General features: G+C 56.0%; 1 protein-coding gene across 4 annotated transcripts in view; it reads right to left on the bottom strand.

The window, feature by feature from the left end:
• Positions 1 to 15,602, bottom strand: part of CTBP2 (C-terminal binding protein 2) — a 121,086-nt gene that overhangs the window by 21,789 nt on the left and 83,695 nt on the right. For all 4 annotated transcript variants that reach the window (XM_062214933.1, XM_062214936.1, XM_062214932.1 and 1 more), the window contains one exon: positions 5,083 to 5,242. In XM_062214933.1, coding sequence (XP_062070917.1) covers positions 5,083 to 5,140 — 58 coding nt within the window. In that variant the 5' untranslated portion in view covers positions 5,141 to 5,242. The remainder of the gene's footprint in view (positions 1 to 5,082; positions 5,243 to 15,602) is intronic.

Genomic DNA, 15,602 nt, shown 5'->3' with positions numbered 1-15,602 from the left:
ATTGTGCGTGGCCGGGAAGGACCCACTGCTGACTCCTGGCGGGAGGCAAGTGGAACAGAAGGCCCTCTTGTCACACCCACCTGTCCAACCAGGGCATGGGAAACGAGATGGACAGATGGAGGGGGACGGGGAGTGTGGAAACCCCACGCCCCCAGCAGGCTCCCCTCCCCCGCCGACTTCACCAGCCCAGGTGGGGTGCCCGGCCAAGTTCATGCCAGACACAGAAGGTGAGCCTGTGTCCCTGGAAGCCATTGCAGGGCCTCTCTGGAGACAACCATGGAGGAAACATGTGCCCGAGCTGGAGGAGCTCAGGGTGCCACTGGGTGACTGTGACGATCTCGGCGGGAGGCTGTCCGTCACCGCACGCCTTCAAGCGTGTGTTCTGCAGAAGGAAAGCGCACAGAGCTGGCAGCAAAGCGGTGTTGGGTTCTGGTTTCCAGTCACCCCGGACATGCACTGATCAGGGTGGGCTGTGCCAGGACACGTCAGAGCCCGGGACGGCTCCCTGCAGCTACGCAGGACCTGCCCTCTCTGGGGGCACGTTGCTGGCGGCACCATCCTCTGAGGAGTTCACCTGGCCTAAAGACACTCTGTCCCAGCTCGGGTGCCTGCACCAAGAGCAAAGCAGGCTGGGAAGATAAGCTGGTGGCTCTGCCAAGCAGCTGGTGATGGAGCAATGCGCAGAGCTGGGGCGAGGGCCCGAAGCAGCAGCCACAGAACCAAGCAGAAGACGAGGTCGAAGAAGAGGTCGCGCTGCCCAGGCCCAGGGGGCGATCCGCCCTTGACATGCCCAAAGCCTGCAGAGGGAGGCTCCAGTCTACATACAAACCAGCAACCCTGGTTCCAGTCACAGAACTCGAGAGCCTGATGGGGCGCGGGCAGCTGTGGGACCCCAAATCCCAGAGGACAGACAGGGCAGGGATGGAGAGGGTAGACACCAGGACTTCTCCAAATTAGCTTAACACTGTGGCCACTTAACACCGGGAATTTTCTTCCTGGAAAATCGGTTTCTGTCTGACCATGTTCCTGAGCTTGAGGGTCCTTCACGGGGGTTTAACATTGTTTTAGCCCATTCATCTGTACTGTGCAGTTTTAAGCCATGTTTAGTTGACTATTGTATATTTACATAGCTAATGTAATTACAGCTAATCACCTAATTACTGGAAATGTGCATAATTGCCTGATCCCAACATATAATTATAATGTATAGCAACATCATGAATCCCATTTTTAAAATTCACTTTTTGGGGCTTTTTAAAGATATTTGCTAGAAATGAATGCTGAGTACGTATACCGCACAAGCTCCAATGCTGTTTCTTTACAGAGAGCTCCAAGTGCTTAATAAAACTAAGCCAGCGGTGGCTTTCTCCTGTGTTTAAAACAAAACAGATACCAGAAACAAAAACATACGTGGAAAAACAACAGTGTGGTGTCAGATGTTCCCACAAGGAAAGAAAGGACGACACTCAGGTCCCGCGGTACAGACACCCCGCCCCGTCCACCCACGGGAGGCTCAGCTGGCCCTGGACAACTCAGCCAGCTGGGCCACTGAGGGAGGTTCCTGGGAGAATGTCCCGCGGAAAGCTCACCCCACCAGGAAGACCAGAAAAACACAATGGAAGAGAATCCAGAGGGACAGCCCACGCCGGCACCTCCTCCTTTCCCCCTGTGCTCATGAGCAGGGCCCAGAGGGGAGGGGGTTTGGTCTGGCACTCATTTCGGAATGGAAAAGCCCTCTATCCCAGGTCCACAACCCCGAGACATTGCAGCCAACTACTCTGAGAGCGCTCCGGTACACACACTCAGCCATCAGCGAGGCCATGTGGCAGGTGCATGACCGTCGCACAACCCCATGGCGCAGGGAAGCGCTTTCGCCGGACTCGCCTACGGTGGTGAGTGAGAGGAAGCTCTGTCTCTGGCCAGCAAGTATCTGGGGCAAACCATCTAGCTCTGCTGTGATGCAATAAGGTCTTCAAACCGGCTGGTGTGATTCACAAACGCAACACATCAATTATGTCCGCAAACTGAACAGACAGGAAAGCCAAGACCTAAATTATACATCAAAAAGACAGGACGGCAGCCGCCTGTGACCTGCCTCCAGAATCAAAGGCTGCTCCGTAATAATTCTCCCTCGACGGCACCCTGCGATTATTTGATAGCAGGCATCAAGAGGAAGCAGAGGACAAATTATAAATATCAAAACAGAAAGGTTGCTTTAAAAAAAATTAGAATCTGGCTTTTAAGTCAGCATGAAAGACCATTCGTTATTCCAGCGGACTTGGAAGCGTCCCAGAGACCCCGGCTGCACCCCAGACTCAGAGCAGAGACGTTCCCATGGGAGTGCAGCTCCGGGGCCGACAGGAAGGCCCACACACTGCTCCCATGCTTGGGGGCCACCAAGCGGACGGGCTAGCAGCGGGCAGGGCCGGCTCAAGGAGAAGGGCTGGCCAGCCTCTGAAGGTAGGGAGAAGTCACCCAGGGGCGAAGCCTGGATTTTGCCAGAATGGAACCCTGGAGAAGCCCGCCCACGCCGGCACAGCCCTGCACGGGGTGGTGACGGCAGCAGGAGGGGCAGGTTAGGTTAGCAGTGCCACAGACCAAGTGCCAATGGACAGAGTTCCCCTAAGCCTGGGAGAAGCTGGTATTCAGAGCAGGGCAGCTTCCCACTCCAATCACTCAAAACCAAACCACAGCAACCCCTAAGGGACGCCGGACGTCCAGGGGGGCAGGAGGAAAGAAATGTGCACAGGACACTGCTCAAGTAGTTCAGGTTGAAGAACCAGAACTCCAAAGCTGGGAGTGTGTGTATGTACACACGTGTTAGGTGTGCAAGAACTACAGGCCGAACAAACAGCCCACAGGGTGGAACTGAGTCAAAGGCTGGGGGAGAACAGCCAACTTCTGGGGTTCCAGGGCACAAATTGCCAACCGCCCCGTGCCTCACCGGCAGCACCTGTGAAATGGGTATACCTGCTCTAGTCTATAAAAGCACTCATCCAGCTTGCACACGAGAAGATGAGCAACGAAACACCTTGGGCAGCTGGGATTCAGATGAACGGGATCACAGATCAGAGCTAGACCCAAGTCACTGAATTCTGGTTTGTTCTTTGCTCAAAGCAGGTATCAAGAAATTAAGGGAGCCAGCGCTGTGGTGCAGTGGGTTAACGCCCTAGCCTGAAATGCCGGCATCCCCTTTGGGCGCTGATTCGAGACCTGGCTGCTCCACTTCCGATCCAGCTCTCTGCTATGGCCTGGGAAAGCAGTAGAAGATGGCCCAAGTCCTTGGGCTCCTGCACCCATGTGGAAGACCGGGAAGAAGCTTCTGGCTGCTGGCTTTGGATCAGCACAACTCTGGCTGTTGCGGCCAATTGGGGAGTGAACCAGCGGATGGAAGACATCTTTCCCTCTCTATCTGTGCAACCCTTTCAAATAAACAAATAAACGTTAAAAAGAAATTAAAATGTGACCGACTGTCGCTGGGACTGCATGCACAGGTAGAGGTGACGCTGAAATTCCTGCCAATCCCAGCGGCAGAGCCGGGGCTGGTATGGACTGACATGGAAACAAGGCGCGGCCAGCTCCTGGCTCCTGACACCAGGATGTGGGTGGGTCACCCTGACTGGCGCCCCTGCCTCTCGGGGAGGGCAGGACTCAGTAACTCACTGAGACACCTTTCCCAGGCAGGTCCAAGCGCTTGGATGCAGACACTGCATGAACCAGCCAGCCCTGGCCCCTCAACAACCTCAGTGATATTCAACGTCAGAAAGCCAGGGGAGGATTGGAGACTATTCTAGGCTCTGCAGACCTAAAGAGAAAGTCCACCGCGTGACCGGGGGCTACACTGGTCAAACAACTAAACAGCTAAGAACAGATGCGTGGGGGATACGGCTGTGCGGCCTGCATTACACCACAGTGCAACGCCGCCAAATTCCCGTGTGTGTGTGTGTGTGTGTTTCTGTAGGAAAACGTCCTAGAAGGAGACACATGCTGCTGCACCTACAACTTTCCAGATGGTTCTGGAAAAAGCCATCCACCCTCTCGTACCCCTCCATACAAGCACACACATGTGCTTCCGTAGCTCCAAGCAAAGCAAACGTTACCCTCGGGTAATCGCAGTGGAAGGCACGATTACCATTCGCTGCACCACTCTATCGGCCTCTCTGGAGGTGCTGGCCGTGGTGAACACGTTTGAGCTTGTTTGTAAAAACCCTGAAATGTCCAAGTCCTCACATTGCAGCAGGACCCCAGTGACATGGGCCACAGACAATGCTGCTATGTCCTCGGGCACGGCGGGAAGGCTCTGATGCCCGGCTCTGTGCGGACCAGCAATTCCATGTGGCCAGCTCCAGGGGAGTGCTCTGTGTACTCCTGCCCACGAGCTGGTGCACAGACAGGGGGGTGAGAGGGGGTGGCTGGGCCCACACCCTGTGGGGAAGTACCCGTCACTGTCCTGAGCCAAGGCTAACCCGGGCTACACGCTGAGCCAAGGCTAGCCCAGCTGCACGGATACCCAGCCCTGGGCCCCTGGCTCTGGGTTTCTTACCGTTAGCCAAGTAGGAAAGGTCTGTACTTAATCAACATTTCATAGTTTCGTCCCTGGGTTTCCATTAGATTTTAATTATGTTTATTTTTCCTTTCATGAATAAAACACTTCCAGACATTCTCAAAGATACCAGGGACCCGAACACATCGTGAGGGGCGATGTGGGGCTCTTTAGGACTATCTTGGAATCCGCTGTTGTAAATATCCTAATTCAAAACAGACAGTGCGGAAACTCCAGGAAGTTAACAAAAGATGGTCCTAATATGTATGTAAAACAGCCGTAGGTATGGGGGAGAAGTGGAACCCCGGGTCGGCCACCGCTCCCCAGAAGCCAGGCCTTGCCCACACAGGATGCTGTGCAGAGGGTGCCTGGTGGAAGAAGATGCTAGAACAGGAAGAGGGACCCTGGACCAGAGGGGAGGAGGGGGCCGGGGTCAGGCGGCAGGGGTGTGGTATATTCAGGAAGTGAGCAGACTTTGAGGGTTAGAGCGAGGAAGCACAGGTCGCTGGTGTAACACCGCCGCTCACGCCGGCTCTTACCTTCACAAATCCTGTCCAGCCGCTGTCGCTTCACTTTGTGCTTGTCCACAAGGGCCATTCTTTAGGGAACTTTGCAACTCTCTGATTCAAAAGGCAAAGCGGTCCTCTAAGAACTTAGGGGAACTCGCAGGAGTCTGCGTGCATGACGCCACTATGCACCCTGGAACAAGGAGAAAAGAATCCTTACTCTCTGCACACTGCCGGCACGCAAGACAACACGCATTAGGACTTCACTGTCGCTTGCTACGCGGGTGGACAGGGGCTGCCCCACGTCGACCCAGCTCCAGCTTTCTGCTGGGTGGCAGGGGCAAGGGCACAGGGAGATGATGGGAACTGATTTCTGAAAGCAGCAGACGGCTGCAGAGGGGTCTCTCGCAGAGCCATTGACACCACTGTGCTCCCGGGCAACCACTGTAATAGCGAGCGTCCCAACGCCAGAGACCAAGCGACAGACAGCTGGACACACAGGGCGCCAAGTCCCAGGCTCGATGGCACCGGCATGCCAACAGACACCCACCATGACTGCCCGAGATGCCTCAGGTCAAGGCCAAAGCCCCAGCACAGCACAGCACGAGGCCTCCCCTGCTGGAGAAGAGGTAACTGAGCTTGCCCAGTGCTCCCTTCCAGGCAGGGACCCAAGCGGTACGGCAAGGGCACAGACCCAGGCCCCAGCTCTGCAGGCCGAAAGAGGTTCTAGCAAGGACGAGCGGCACTCGAGCCTGCCCAGACATCCTCATCACCACCGTCTAGGCAGAAGATGGAGGGTCTTGCCCTTCGGACTGGGTATGGGGGACTCTCCAGAGGGAAACCCAACACGACAGAGGATGGGGGAGTGGGTTCCCGCACCTGCTCCCGCAGGTCTGACCTGTCTGCTCTCAGCCAACCGACAGTCAGGGCTCCAATCACCCACTGCCACCCCAGCGTCCTAGCGTGCTCGTCTGTTAAAATGTGGACAATCCCTTGCAGTCGGCCCTGTGTTGCATGCCACAGGTGGAGCTCTGCTCCCTACACCCTTTATCCCCGAATGGGAGTGCTGGTTCGAGTCCCGGCTACTCCACTTCCTAAGCAGCTCCCCGCTGACAAACCAGGGAAAGCAGCAGATGACCATCCAAGAACATGGGAGACCCAGAGGGGAGCTCTGGGTTCCTGGCTGTGGCCTGGCCACTGGGGCCATTTGCAGGCATGAACCAGTTAATGGATGGACAATCTCTTTCTCTCTCTGGCACTCTGACGAACACAACTCTAAAAAACCTACACAGTACTTTGAATCCCATAGCATGAGCTCTTTAGAGAATGCAACCCAACTGGTGCGATTCTGAACGCACCCAGAACACACTCGCCAAGTTGTCCTCAGCCTCTCAGCAGAGGGAGGGGACAGGAGACAGAGAGCACAGGGTTAACAGCGAGGGTTGGGATGCACGCTCATCAATTATGCAAAACGCTGGGAGTTACTTCATCAAAGGTCAGGCTGCAGGTCTGAGGATTTAAAGGCAGGCGACTTCCTGGTAGTTAATGGCTAATTTCCCAGCAACAGGACTGAAAAGGCATCCTAAAGATTTATGACGATAATTATATAATTAAAAAAAAAAAAAAAAAAAAAGCTCGGAAAAAGAGCAGTTTCCAATCACATAAATACGTAATGCAGCATCCCAGGGAAATTCAGCTCTTTCCAACACGGGGAGCCCCCATGAGCCCCTGTAAACCACACTGGCCCAGCGAGAGATGGGGGCTGCCCTCAGAGGGTGGGGTGACCCCGCCGGTGGGTCCCACACTTCTCGGGAGACCCAGCTTCAGGACGGCTGGCGACCAGGTGAGAGGATTCCTGCCCCTGGCAAAGGTGAACAGTGTCACAGACAGAGAGGTCACTATCTGCTGCTGCCAGGCTGAGCCAGGCCCGGCCGAGGCTGGAGCCGCAGCTGCCCAGTCCACTCTGGGCCCTCCTGGATGCTGGCTTGGGGGCGGCATGTGGCAAGCCGCCCCTCCCTCAACCCAGAGCTTGGACGCAAGATGAAACATGACAGCGTGGCGGACCCACTCCCCGCCCCCAGCCCCCAAGTGAGGCATAATCATTCTTTTTGCTTTCCTTTGAATTTTAATTTGTATAATTAGATGGCTTCCTGAAAAATTGATAAGTAGAATCTCCATCACGCAATCAAAGGAAAGATCAGGCATCGGCTTACATAAATATATGCCTTCCATTAAAGAGAAGTGGCTTACGGTGTGCGTTCAGCTTTTACGGGGGTGGGGGTGGAGAATACCCTGTCCGGATCCTCTGTGGGGCCCTCCCTGCAGATCCCCAGCTGAGGCACCTGCCCCGCAGCTCAGACCGGCCACTCTGGCACAGAATCCAGACTCCAGGCTGCCAGTCTGGGCCCGGTCAGGACATCAGGGCAGTGGCCACCCCTCCCCTGGTATTGTATGAAATCTGACATTTCTGTCCTCGTCTTCCCTAGCAGCACGCTATTTACAAGGACTTAATTAACACAGCCATCTTCCCAATGACAGCGGCAGAGCTGTGCTCAGAGCCTCCGGCTGGAGTCCGCACTGAAAATGCCAGCCCCTCGCCAAGCACACGGGCTTGGGCTCCCTCACACCACCACGGCCCTCTGGGGCTGGCCACGAGACTCAGTCTCTGCCTCGTTTCACACCAGCCTCCACCCAGAAATCATGAACGACGTAGCCACATCCACCATCACGACAAACTACAGGCAAGACCCAGCCAGGCTGGCATCCCAAATGGGCACCAGTTCAAGCCCCGGTTGTTCCACTTACGATCCAGCTCCCTGCTAGCAGCCTGGGAGAGCAGTGGAAGATGGCCCAAGTGCTTGGGCCCCTGCCAACCACGTGGGAGACCAGATGGAGCTCCTGCCTCCTGGCTTCCACATGGCCAGTGCTTGCCTTTGTGGCCAACTGGGGTGTGAACCAGTGGATGGAAGATCTGTCTCCCCCGCCCTTTCTGTAACACTGCCTTCTCCCCCAAAAGAGAAGCTCCAAGAATCAGAGGGAATCCCCACCAGGTTCAGAACGGTTTACCTAAAGTTTTGTCTGCCTGAAGTGAGACTTGTGAAATGCATGCCACGAAAAAAATCACACACAGCTTTCAAATTTTTGTACCAATACAAATATCTTTTAAATATTTATTTAACAGTCTCAGTCTCTCTCTCTCTCTCTCTCTCTCTCTCTCTCTCACACACACACACACACACACACGGGATCTCTCATCCATTGGTCCACTCCCCAAATGCCTGCCTGCACCACCTGGGGCGGGGCTGGGCTAAGCTGAGGTCAGGAGCCAGGAACTCCGGTGAGGTCCCAGTGTGGGTGGCAGGGACCCAAGGACTTGAGTCATCTCCACTTGTTGCCTTCCAGGGTGCACATTAGTAGGAAGCTGGAAACTGCCGTGGAGCCAACATTCAAACCCAAGAACTCCAATTTGGCACGCGGGCATCATGAGCTGTGGCTTAATTCACTGTGCCACAACGCCTGCTCCCAAATTTATCTTTCAATTCCACTTTCCATGAAAGTTCCCTCGTGCGCAGCGTTCAGTGCCACCCAGGACTGCAAGCCTCACGGGGCTCCTGGAACGTGTCCTCGGCAGTGAGGGGCCACTACCACATTTCGGAAGAGATAACCCGTCACTTGTACCATGTATGACGGTACTTCCCCCAGTCAACTACTATGGCGCACCCAAACACAGGCCAGAGATTCCAGCGCTATCACAGAACACGTGCACACAACAACTCAGGTCAAAGCTTTTGAGAAGCTGGATGTGAGGCTAAGCAGCTTTCACTTTGATTTTATTCTTTACTTCTGACTCCCATTGAAGAACTGGGGTGGGGTGGGATTTGAAACAGAAACACTGAAAACGAAGACCCTGGGCACTGCGTAGAGCTGGTCACGTCAAAGAAACATCCCGCCAGCGGAAACAGGCCTCAGAACACTCCGAGCATTCACCAGGAGAGCAAGGCAGGAGCTGCTTGGGCTGCCCCCTATCCCACCAGACTGCAGATCCCTAGCAAGACTCGAGAATTCTAAGCACTTGCACTTGGTCAAAGCTGCAACCGAGAAGCGAGGGCTTGCGCGGAAGGACTTCCAGGCGGTCCTAATCGGTCCTTTTATTTGTGGCATGACAGAAATGCAGTGCGGGGCTTTCAGGGCGCCAGACACCCCTGTGTGCAGGCTTTTCACGCTGTACAAGTGCTTGTCTCCTAAACATGCCTTAAAGATAAAGAAGCACTCGTAGGCAGTAAGGCAAAGAAAGGATAAAAACTAGCAAACTTTCACTCAAAATGAGGTGTGAATACGATGGCTTCTCTCACTGCTGGGTTTGGGCGGAGGGATCCTGAGCACACAGGACGTCTCCTGCTCCAACCCTCTCTTCCCTGCTCGGACCCGGAAAACTTGGAGGATTCCACCAGAACTGGGAAAGGGGTCGGCACCCCCCAAGGACAGAACATACCCCGCGGGCATGGCTCTGCAGTAGTCACACATTCACTGCTAGAAATTCTTCTAGACTGTTTACGTTGGTGCAAGCAAACACCATACACAGGAACAATCTAGAAGTCAGACATTCTCACACACACTGCATGTGTGTAAAAGCGCAGCTACCAGTGTCGGCGCTGTGGTGCAGCGGGTAAAACCACGCATGCAGTGCTGGCATCCCATATGGGCGCCGGGTCAAATCCCGGCTGCTCCACTTCCCATCCAGCTCTCTGCTATGGCCCCTGGCTTCGGATCAATGCAGCCCCAGCCGTTGAAGCCATCTGGGGAATGAACAAGCAGATGGAAGACTCTCTCTCTCTCTCTGCCTCTCTGTAACTCTTTCAAAGAAATAAGAAAAGTGTGGCTACCACCAGCCACACTTACTCTGGAAACAGTTCTCTGGAAGGTTCCTATGCAACATTTATTAAATTACTAATTATAACTCTAACATGCAATATACCACAAAATAACATAACTATCCCTCATGCTAGATTTTAGGGGTGGGAAGATGTTTCACATAATACATACGACTCACACTTGTATTTAAATACCTAATAAAGGCAATTACAAGAATTAGCTGGTTGCTTATCAGACAGGTTGCAACGAGATCTTCAACAGAAAAACAAAACAAAGCCTTGAAGGTTCGAGTTTTAAGACATCTGCCTCCTGGCTTCTTGCCACAGCTGAGACCCGAACCCTCGTTGCCTTTCACAAAGAGCCCAGCCTGCCCACATCTGGACCCTGTGGTCCAGGCACGCACGGGTCACACTCTCCATCGCCACTTCCAGAACCAATGGACGCCACCGTGTGGGGCTGACCTGTCCCAGCTGAGGCCCGGTGCCCAGCGATGGTGTCCTCCGGCCAGCAGAGGGCACTGCACGCCCTGGCTGCAGACTGCCACCACTGCCCTTCGTCTCAGTTCCTCCCTGAGCTCCAGGAGACTCCCAGAAGGGGAGGGAGGGGCCAGTGGGCAGGAAGCTGCCTCCCCCTGCAACTCAGAGAGGGTGCCTCTCAGAGCAAGAGACTGGACGGGGTGCCTGTTAGATAACCGATCCTCCCCAAAGGTCACTGGCCAAAGACCTGAATTTTCCTGGACCTGGTGCTGCTGATCTCGAGAGGGAAATGAGTATTAACAAACCTGCCAATTTCTGGGGATGCCATACACATCGAACCCATGTCAGGGACGGAGGCTGCATGGACTCAGGGTACCTGGACAGGACGCCTGTGTGCCCAGGAGGTCATACTCGGCAGTCCTGAGCACAGCTCTGCGATCGTCAACAGCTACGGTGTGCCACTGAGGCACTGCTCCCCACACCCCCAAACTGCACTGATGCTCAAAGCCCCTGAACATCACACACGGCCTCAATTGAAGACAGAGTCTTCCCGGGCCTTCACGGTACACTGAGGTCAGCAGCGTGGGCACTGAGCCAACACGGCAGGTGGCAGAGAAGAAGGGGCACGCAGAAGACAAGAGTGACTGACAAGCCACTGAAAGCAGCCTAGAACCCACCAGCCCTAGGAGCCCTGCCCAGGAGCCAGCCTGCAAACCCCTGACCACACAGTGCCAGCCTCAGGGCTATGGGGCAGTCACAGCACGCGGCACCCAGGCCACGGTGCTTTCCTACATACAGCAGCCTGGGCAGACCAGGACTCCCTGATGGGCGCCGCCGGGGTCAACAGCCCACAGGAGCCCCCTGGCCCGGGTCAAGAGGCAGCCCCCCCAGAGTGTGATGAGAAAACCAGTGCAGGGGGGGGGGGGGGGGAGGGAACGGACCTCAACACACAGGGGAAAAGGAGCCTTGAAAACAACCTTTGCTGCCAAGCTCCCGCCTTCCAGAGGGTGACAGGACATAGCACTGGTCACCTGTAGGCCAGTGTCCTGCGCCAGAGGGCGCTGACCAAAGAAAAGCCCCTGGTGGTCTCCAAGGGCCTCCCAGATGCAAGGCTCCTGGGGACGCAGCCTGCTCCATCCCACAGCCTTTGGGAAATCAACAGAGCTGATGGGCTGGGTATGAAAGGTCAGAGGTTAGACCCTCTGGGCTTTGGGATGGCGCCAGCAATGGCTGGATGGGCATTAGATGCACTCCTGCGGAACAGCAGGGGAGGGGTCACACCACCACCTGCTGCACCTCCCCTCCCCCGCCCCCTCCTCCCAAGATCTTTCTGCCCCGGAGTCAGCCCAGGGCCAGGGCTGGGAGGAGGGTCTGCAGATCTGGGGAGAGGAGGCGGAAGGATACCCTCACCCAGAGAAGCAGAGACACACACCCCTCTGGGGGCTGGGACACTGCAAAGCCAGGGGCCCAGCAGGGGTGGGCACAGCTCCTTCCAGGTTCTCCGGACCCAAAAACCCAGGGCCTTCTCGGTTCCTCACTGTGGGTACAGGGATGCCCACGGAGCAGGGAAGAGGTCGTCAGGTGCTGGGAGAACACAGGGCAGCATAACCCTCCCCAAGAGGCCTGCTCAGCTGACCGTGCCCTCTGCCTGCCCCAGGCCGACCCTATCCTCAAGGTGGAGGCTAAAACAAATCAGTACCACAGCCCCCAGTAACCCTCAGCTCCTGGAAGCCACGCCTTGGAAATCTCTCTTCCAACAGAACGGGTGGGCGATGAGTAGCACTTCCCAGTAGGGAGACTGAGGCTTCCACCCGCGGCATGTTCATGCTCTCTGAGACACCAGCTGCTCCAGCTAGAGGCTCCCACCAGCCACAGGATTCCTCCCCTAGCTGAGCCTTCAGATCAACCCTGGCTGACTTGTGGGCTGCAGTATCTTGAGGGACCCCAGTCCCGGCACCCTTTCTATTAGAACTTTGTCACCCAGCAACCAGCACCCACTGCAACCCCGACAGAGCCTATGGAGTTGACCTCGGTTCTGAGACCAGAGGCTCGGAACTCGGACCTGTCCTGGACGTGTGGCCCCAGGTGTACAGGACCCGACGGGCAGGGAGCTCCCCTCCTCGGCCAAACCTTCCTCCTCCTCCTCTAGAAAGCTCCACCCCCACCCCACCCCAGCAATCACACACAGAGGGGCCGCTGTGATTTTCACTCATCCCAGATGCTTCCAATGAAGTCCAGGGCCACACTCAACACGCACAGAGTTCACTAAGGCACCCGGGGGTCTCCACGGGGACTCACGCACACCCATAAATCAGAGGAACATTTAAAACATCTACCAGGGCCTGGGCCCCACATTAAGAATATAACCTCCGCCTGTGCCGCGGCTCACTAGGCTAATCCTCCGCCTAGGGCGCCGGCATCCTGGGTTCTAGTCCAGGTCGGGGCACTGGATTCTGTCCCGGTTGCCCCTCTTCCAGGCCAGCTCTCTGCTATGGCCCGGGAGTGCAGTGGAGGATGGCCCAAGTGCTTGGGCCCTGCACCCCATGGGAGACCAGGAGAAGCACCTGGCTCCTGCCTTCGGATCAGCGTGGTGCGCCAGCCACAGCGCACTGGCCACGGTGGCCATTGGAGGGTGAACCAACGGCAAAACGAAGACCTTTCTGTCTGTCTCTCTCACTGTCCACTCTGTCAAAAAAAAAAAAAAGAAAGAAAGAAAGAAAGAAAGAAAGAAAGAAAGAAAGAAAGAAAGAAAGAAAGAAAGAAAGAAAGAAAGAAAGAAAGAAAAAAAAGAAAAGAATACAGCCTCGGACACCACCCTCGGCATCTTAGGAGTGGTCTTTGAAATGCAGCTACCATTAAATCCAAGCCCTGCCAATCTGAGAAAAAGCCGACGCAGCTAAACATTTAAGGCAAACACGGCCGTTTCTGCTTGTAGGATGGCAGGGACCGCAGTGAGCGCGAGACGCGGTCAGGAGCGTGCACGGATGCAGTCAGGAGCCTGCCGGCCCGGCGGCCCTTGGACTTCTTACAACCAAATGCCTTCCAAATCTGACCAGCCAGCTTCAGAGAGCCGGAGACTCATCCGGGCCAGTCCAAATCCCACGGACCCTGGTGTGCGCCACCCACTCTGCGGAGGCTCTACTGGGGCAAAGTCTGGAAGCAAAGTAGCCAGGTGGGGCCGCACATCCAAGTTCAGAAACCTAAGGGCCACGGTCATTCAGCCGCACCCCACCATTCCTGAACAGCCTCAACAGACCAGACAGAAACACTCAGAGAACCCAGCACGGGGCCAAGAAAGAAAACCTGGCCCAGAAAACTCACTGCAATGAAACACAGAGGGCCAGGGAGACACACACCCAAATACAAGCAGGACTCGCTCTGAGGGCGAGACCCTGGGAAGAGTGGGAACGGCCTGGGCGGAGAGGGTCTCTTACACCAGCGGCCCCCCAGCATGGCAGCCCTGCTGTCTGATTCTAGTAGACGCTGGCCATCACACCTGTTCTCCAGGTGAGCCCCAACCACTCAGGTGCTGGCAGGACAGGGGCTTCCAGAGGAGGTCCGAGGAAATCCCCTTGTTGGAGAACTGCCCAACTCGGGGGCAAGGCTCGGGGCACCTGCTCAGCCCGGCCCTGCCTCACTCACAGTTTTTCTATGTGAATGAGTCTCACAGAAAGGTGCAAACACAAGGCTCCTGGGCGGGGGGCACCCTCTTAGCCACAGAAACCTCCCCGCCCCCGTCACACCCAGTGGTGCTGCATGCACCCACAGGGGTTCACCTCCCAGTGCACGTGGGTCAGCCCTGACTTGACGAGCTAGGATCCCAGCACAGAGCCACACCAGAGCTCTGGAAAGCTCTCTCAGAGAGACCTGCTGAGCCCTCACGTTCACTCTTTGTGTGCGGGTCTGCAGCCTGCACGTGGCCCTGGGCTGGCCTGTGGCCCCCACCCTGACCCCAGGTCCAGGGCAGCAGCTCTCAGAGGGCCTCGGGACTGGCAGGAAGACTTGGGAAAATGGCTCCCACACAATCTGATGAGGCCAGCAAGCACAGAGGCCCAGCGACACTTGTAAGAAAAAACATCTGTCGGTGTCACAAGGTCGGCAGGAAGTGAGTGGGGTTTACGCCGCTCTGAATGGCCGGCCCAGCACTCCTAGAAAGAGACACACACATGGCTTAACTTAGCCCTAGAGGAACAACAAAAAAACCCTTTCAATTGTCCTTGGCCAGCCCGCCTCCCTCCAGGCTCCGGGATGCAGCCTCCCCAGGGCCCCGCTAAAAACCGGCTTGCTCTCGGAGTGCTCAGGGCCACGGAGGCTCGGACAACCCTGAGCAGGGAACAGCTCTCATGGGGTCCGCATCGCCTGGGGACAGATCTCCAGCTCCACTTTGTCATGAGAACAGCCTGTGTTTCAGTAAATCGCTCATCACGAAAACCAAAACAAGAGTTTCCTTCGGAAAAACAGGAAGCCATGGTACAAAACAGGGCTTAAAATAGGGCATTTCATTTGTTGCCAACATGCCAGCCCCTGAGTCTCTGGGCCCCTTCTGTCCGCTGGCCAGCTCACCTCTCCCCCTCCTGCAGGACCTGTCCCGCCTCCCCTGGAGGCAGGTGGCCTGGTCTTTGTTATGCTCTGGTGTGGGTCACAGGCCAGGGTCCTGCTAAGGCCACTCCCGCTTCCTGTCCAGAGGGGTCCCCTGGGACCCCAGGGGGAACCAGCCCTGCTGCCTTCCGTAAGGAGGCTACTCCAGCTTCTTGGCACAGTCCTTTGGAACCTGGGGTCCTCTGGACCTGGCTTGTGCTTCCTCGGAACAAAGCCCGCCAGGCACCTGCACTGACGTTCCATGAAGACCCCAGCATCAAAGCCAATTTCCCCGAAGACTGTGACCTCGGGACACGGCCCACACCTCAGAGGGCCAGCGCCGGCTCAGCCAGCGGTCGGCCCACGGCATCCAGTAGCTCTCCACTCCTCTCTGCACAGGGGCCAACAGAAAGTTCTGCTCGAAGAAAAAGCAAACTACGAACGAGCCCGTTGGGGTCTGCCAGTTTACACAGGAGCAAGTCAGCCGCACAAAAGTACACAAAGGATGAGACACACACGACTTCCTTTAAGAAATGTCAGCGATTTAAAATCCTCTTTCAGGTGTGTGGACCACGGCACGGGGAGTCTGTGGTGGCGACCACATGATGTACAGCTGTGAGCAGCGAC

This window comes from Lepus europaeus, chromosome 17 (assembly GCF_033115175.1).
Source record: "Lepus europaeus isolate LE1 chromosome 17, mLepTim1.pri, whole genome shotgun sequence".
In the NCBI taxonomy this organism is placed as follows: Eukaryota; Metazoa; Chordata; class Mammalia; order Lagomorpha; family Leporidae; genus Lepus; species Lepus europaeus.
The sequence above is the reverse complement of the archived record's forward strand: the minus strand, read 5'-3'. Positions and strand labels throughout refer to the sequence as shown.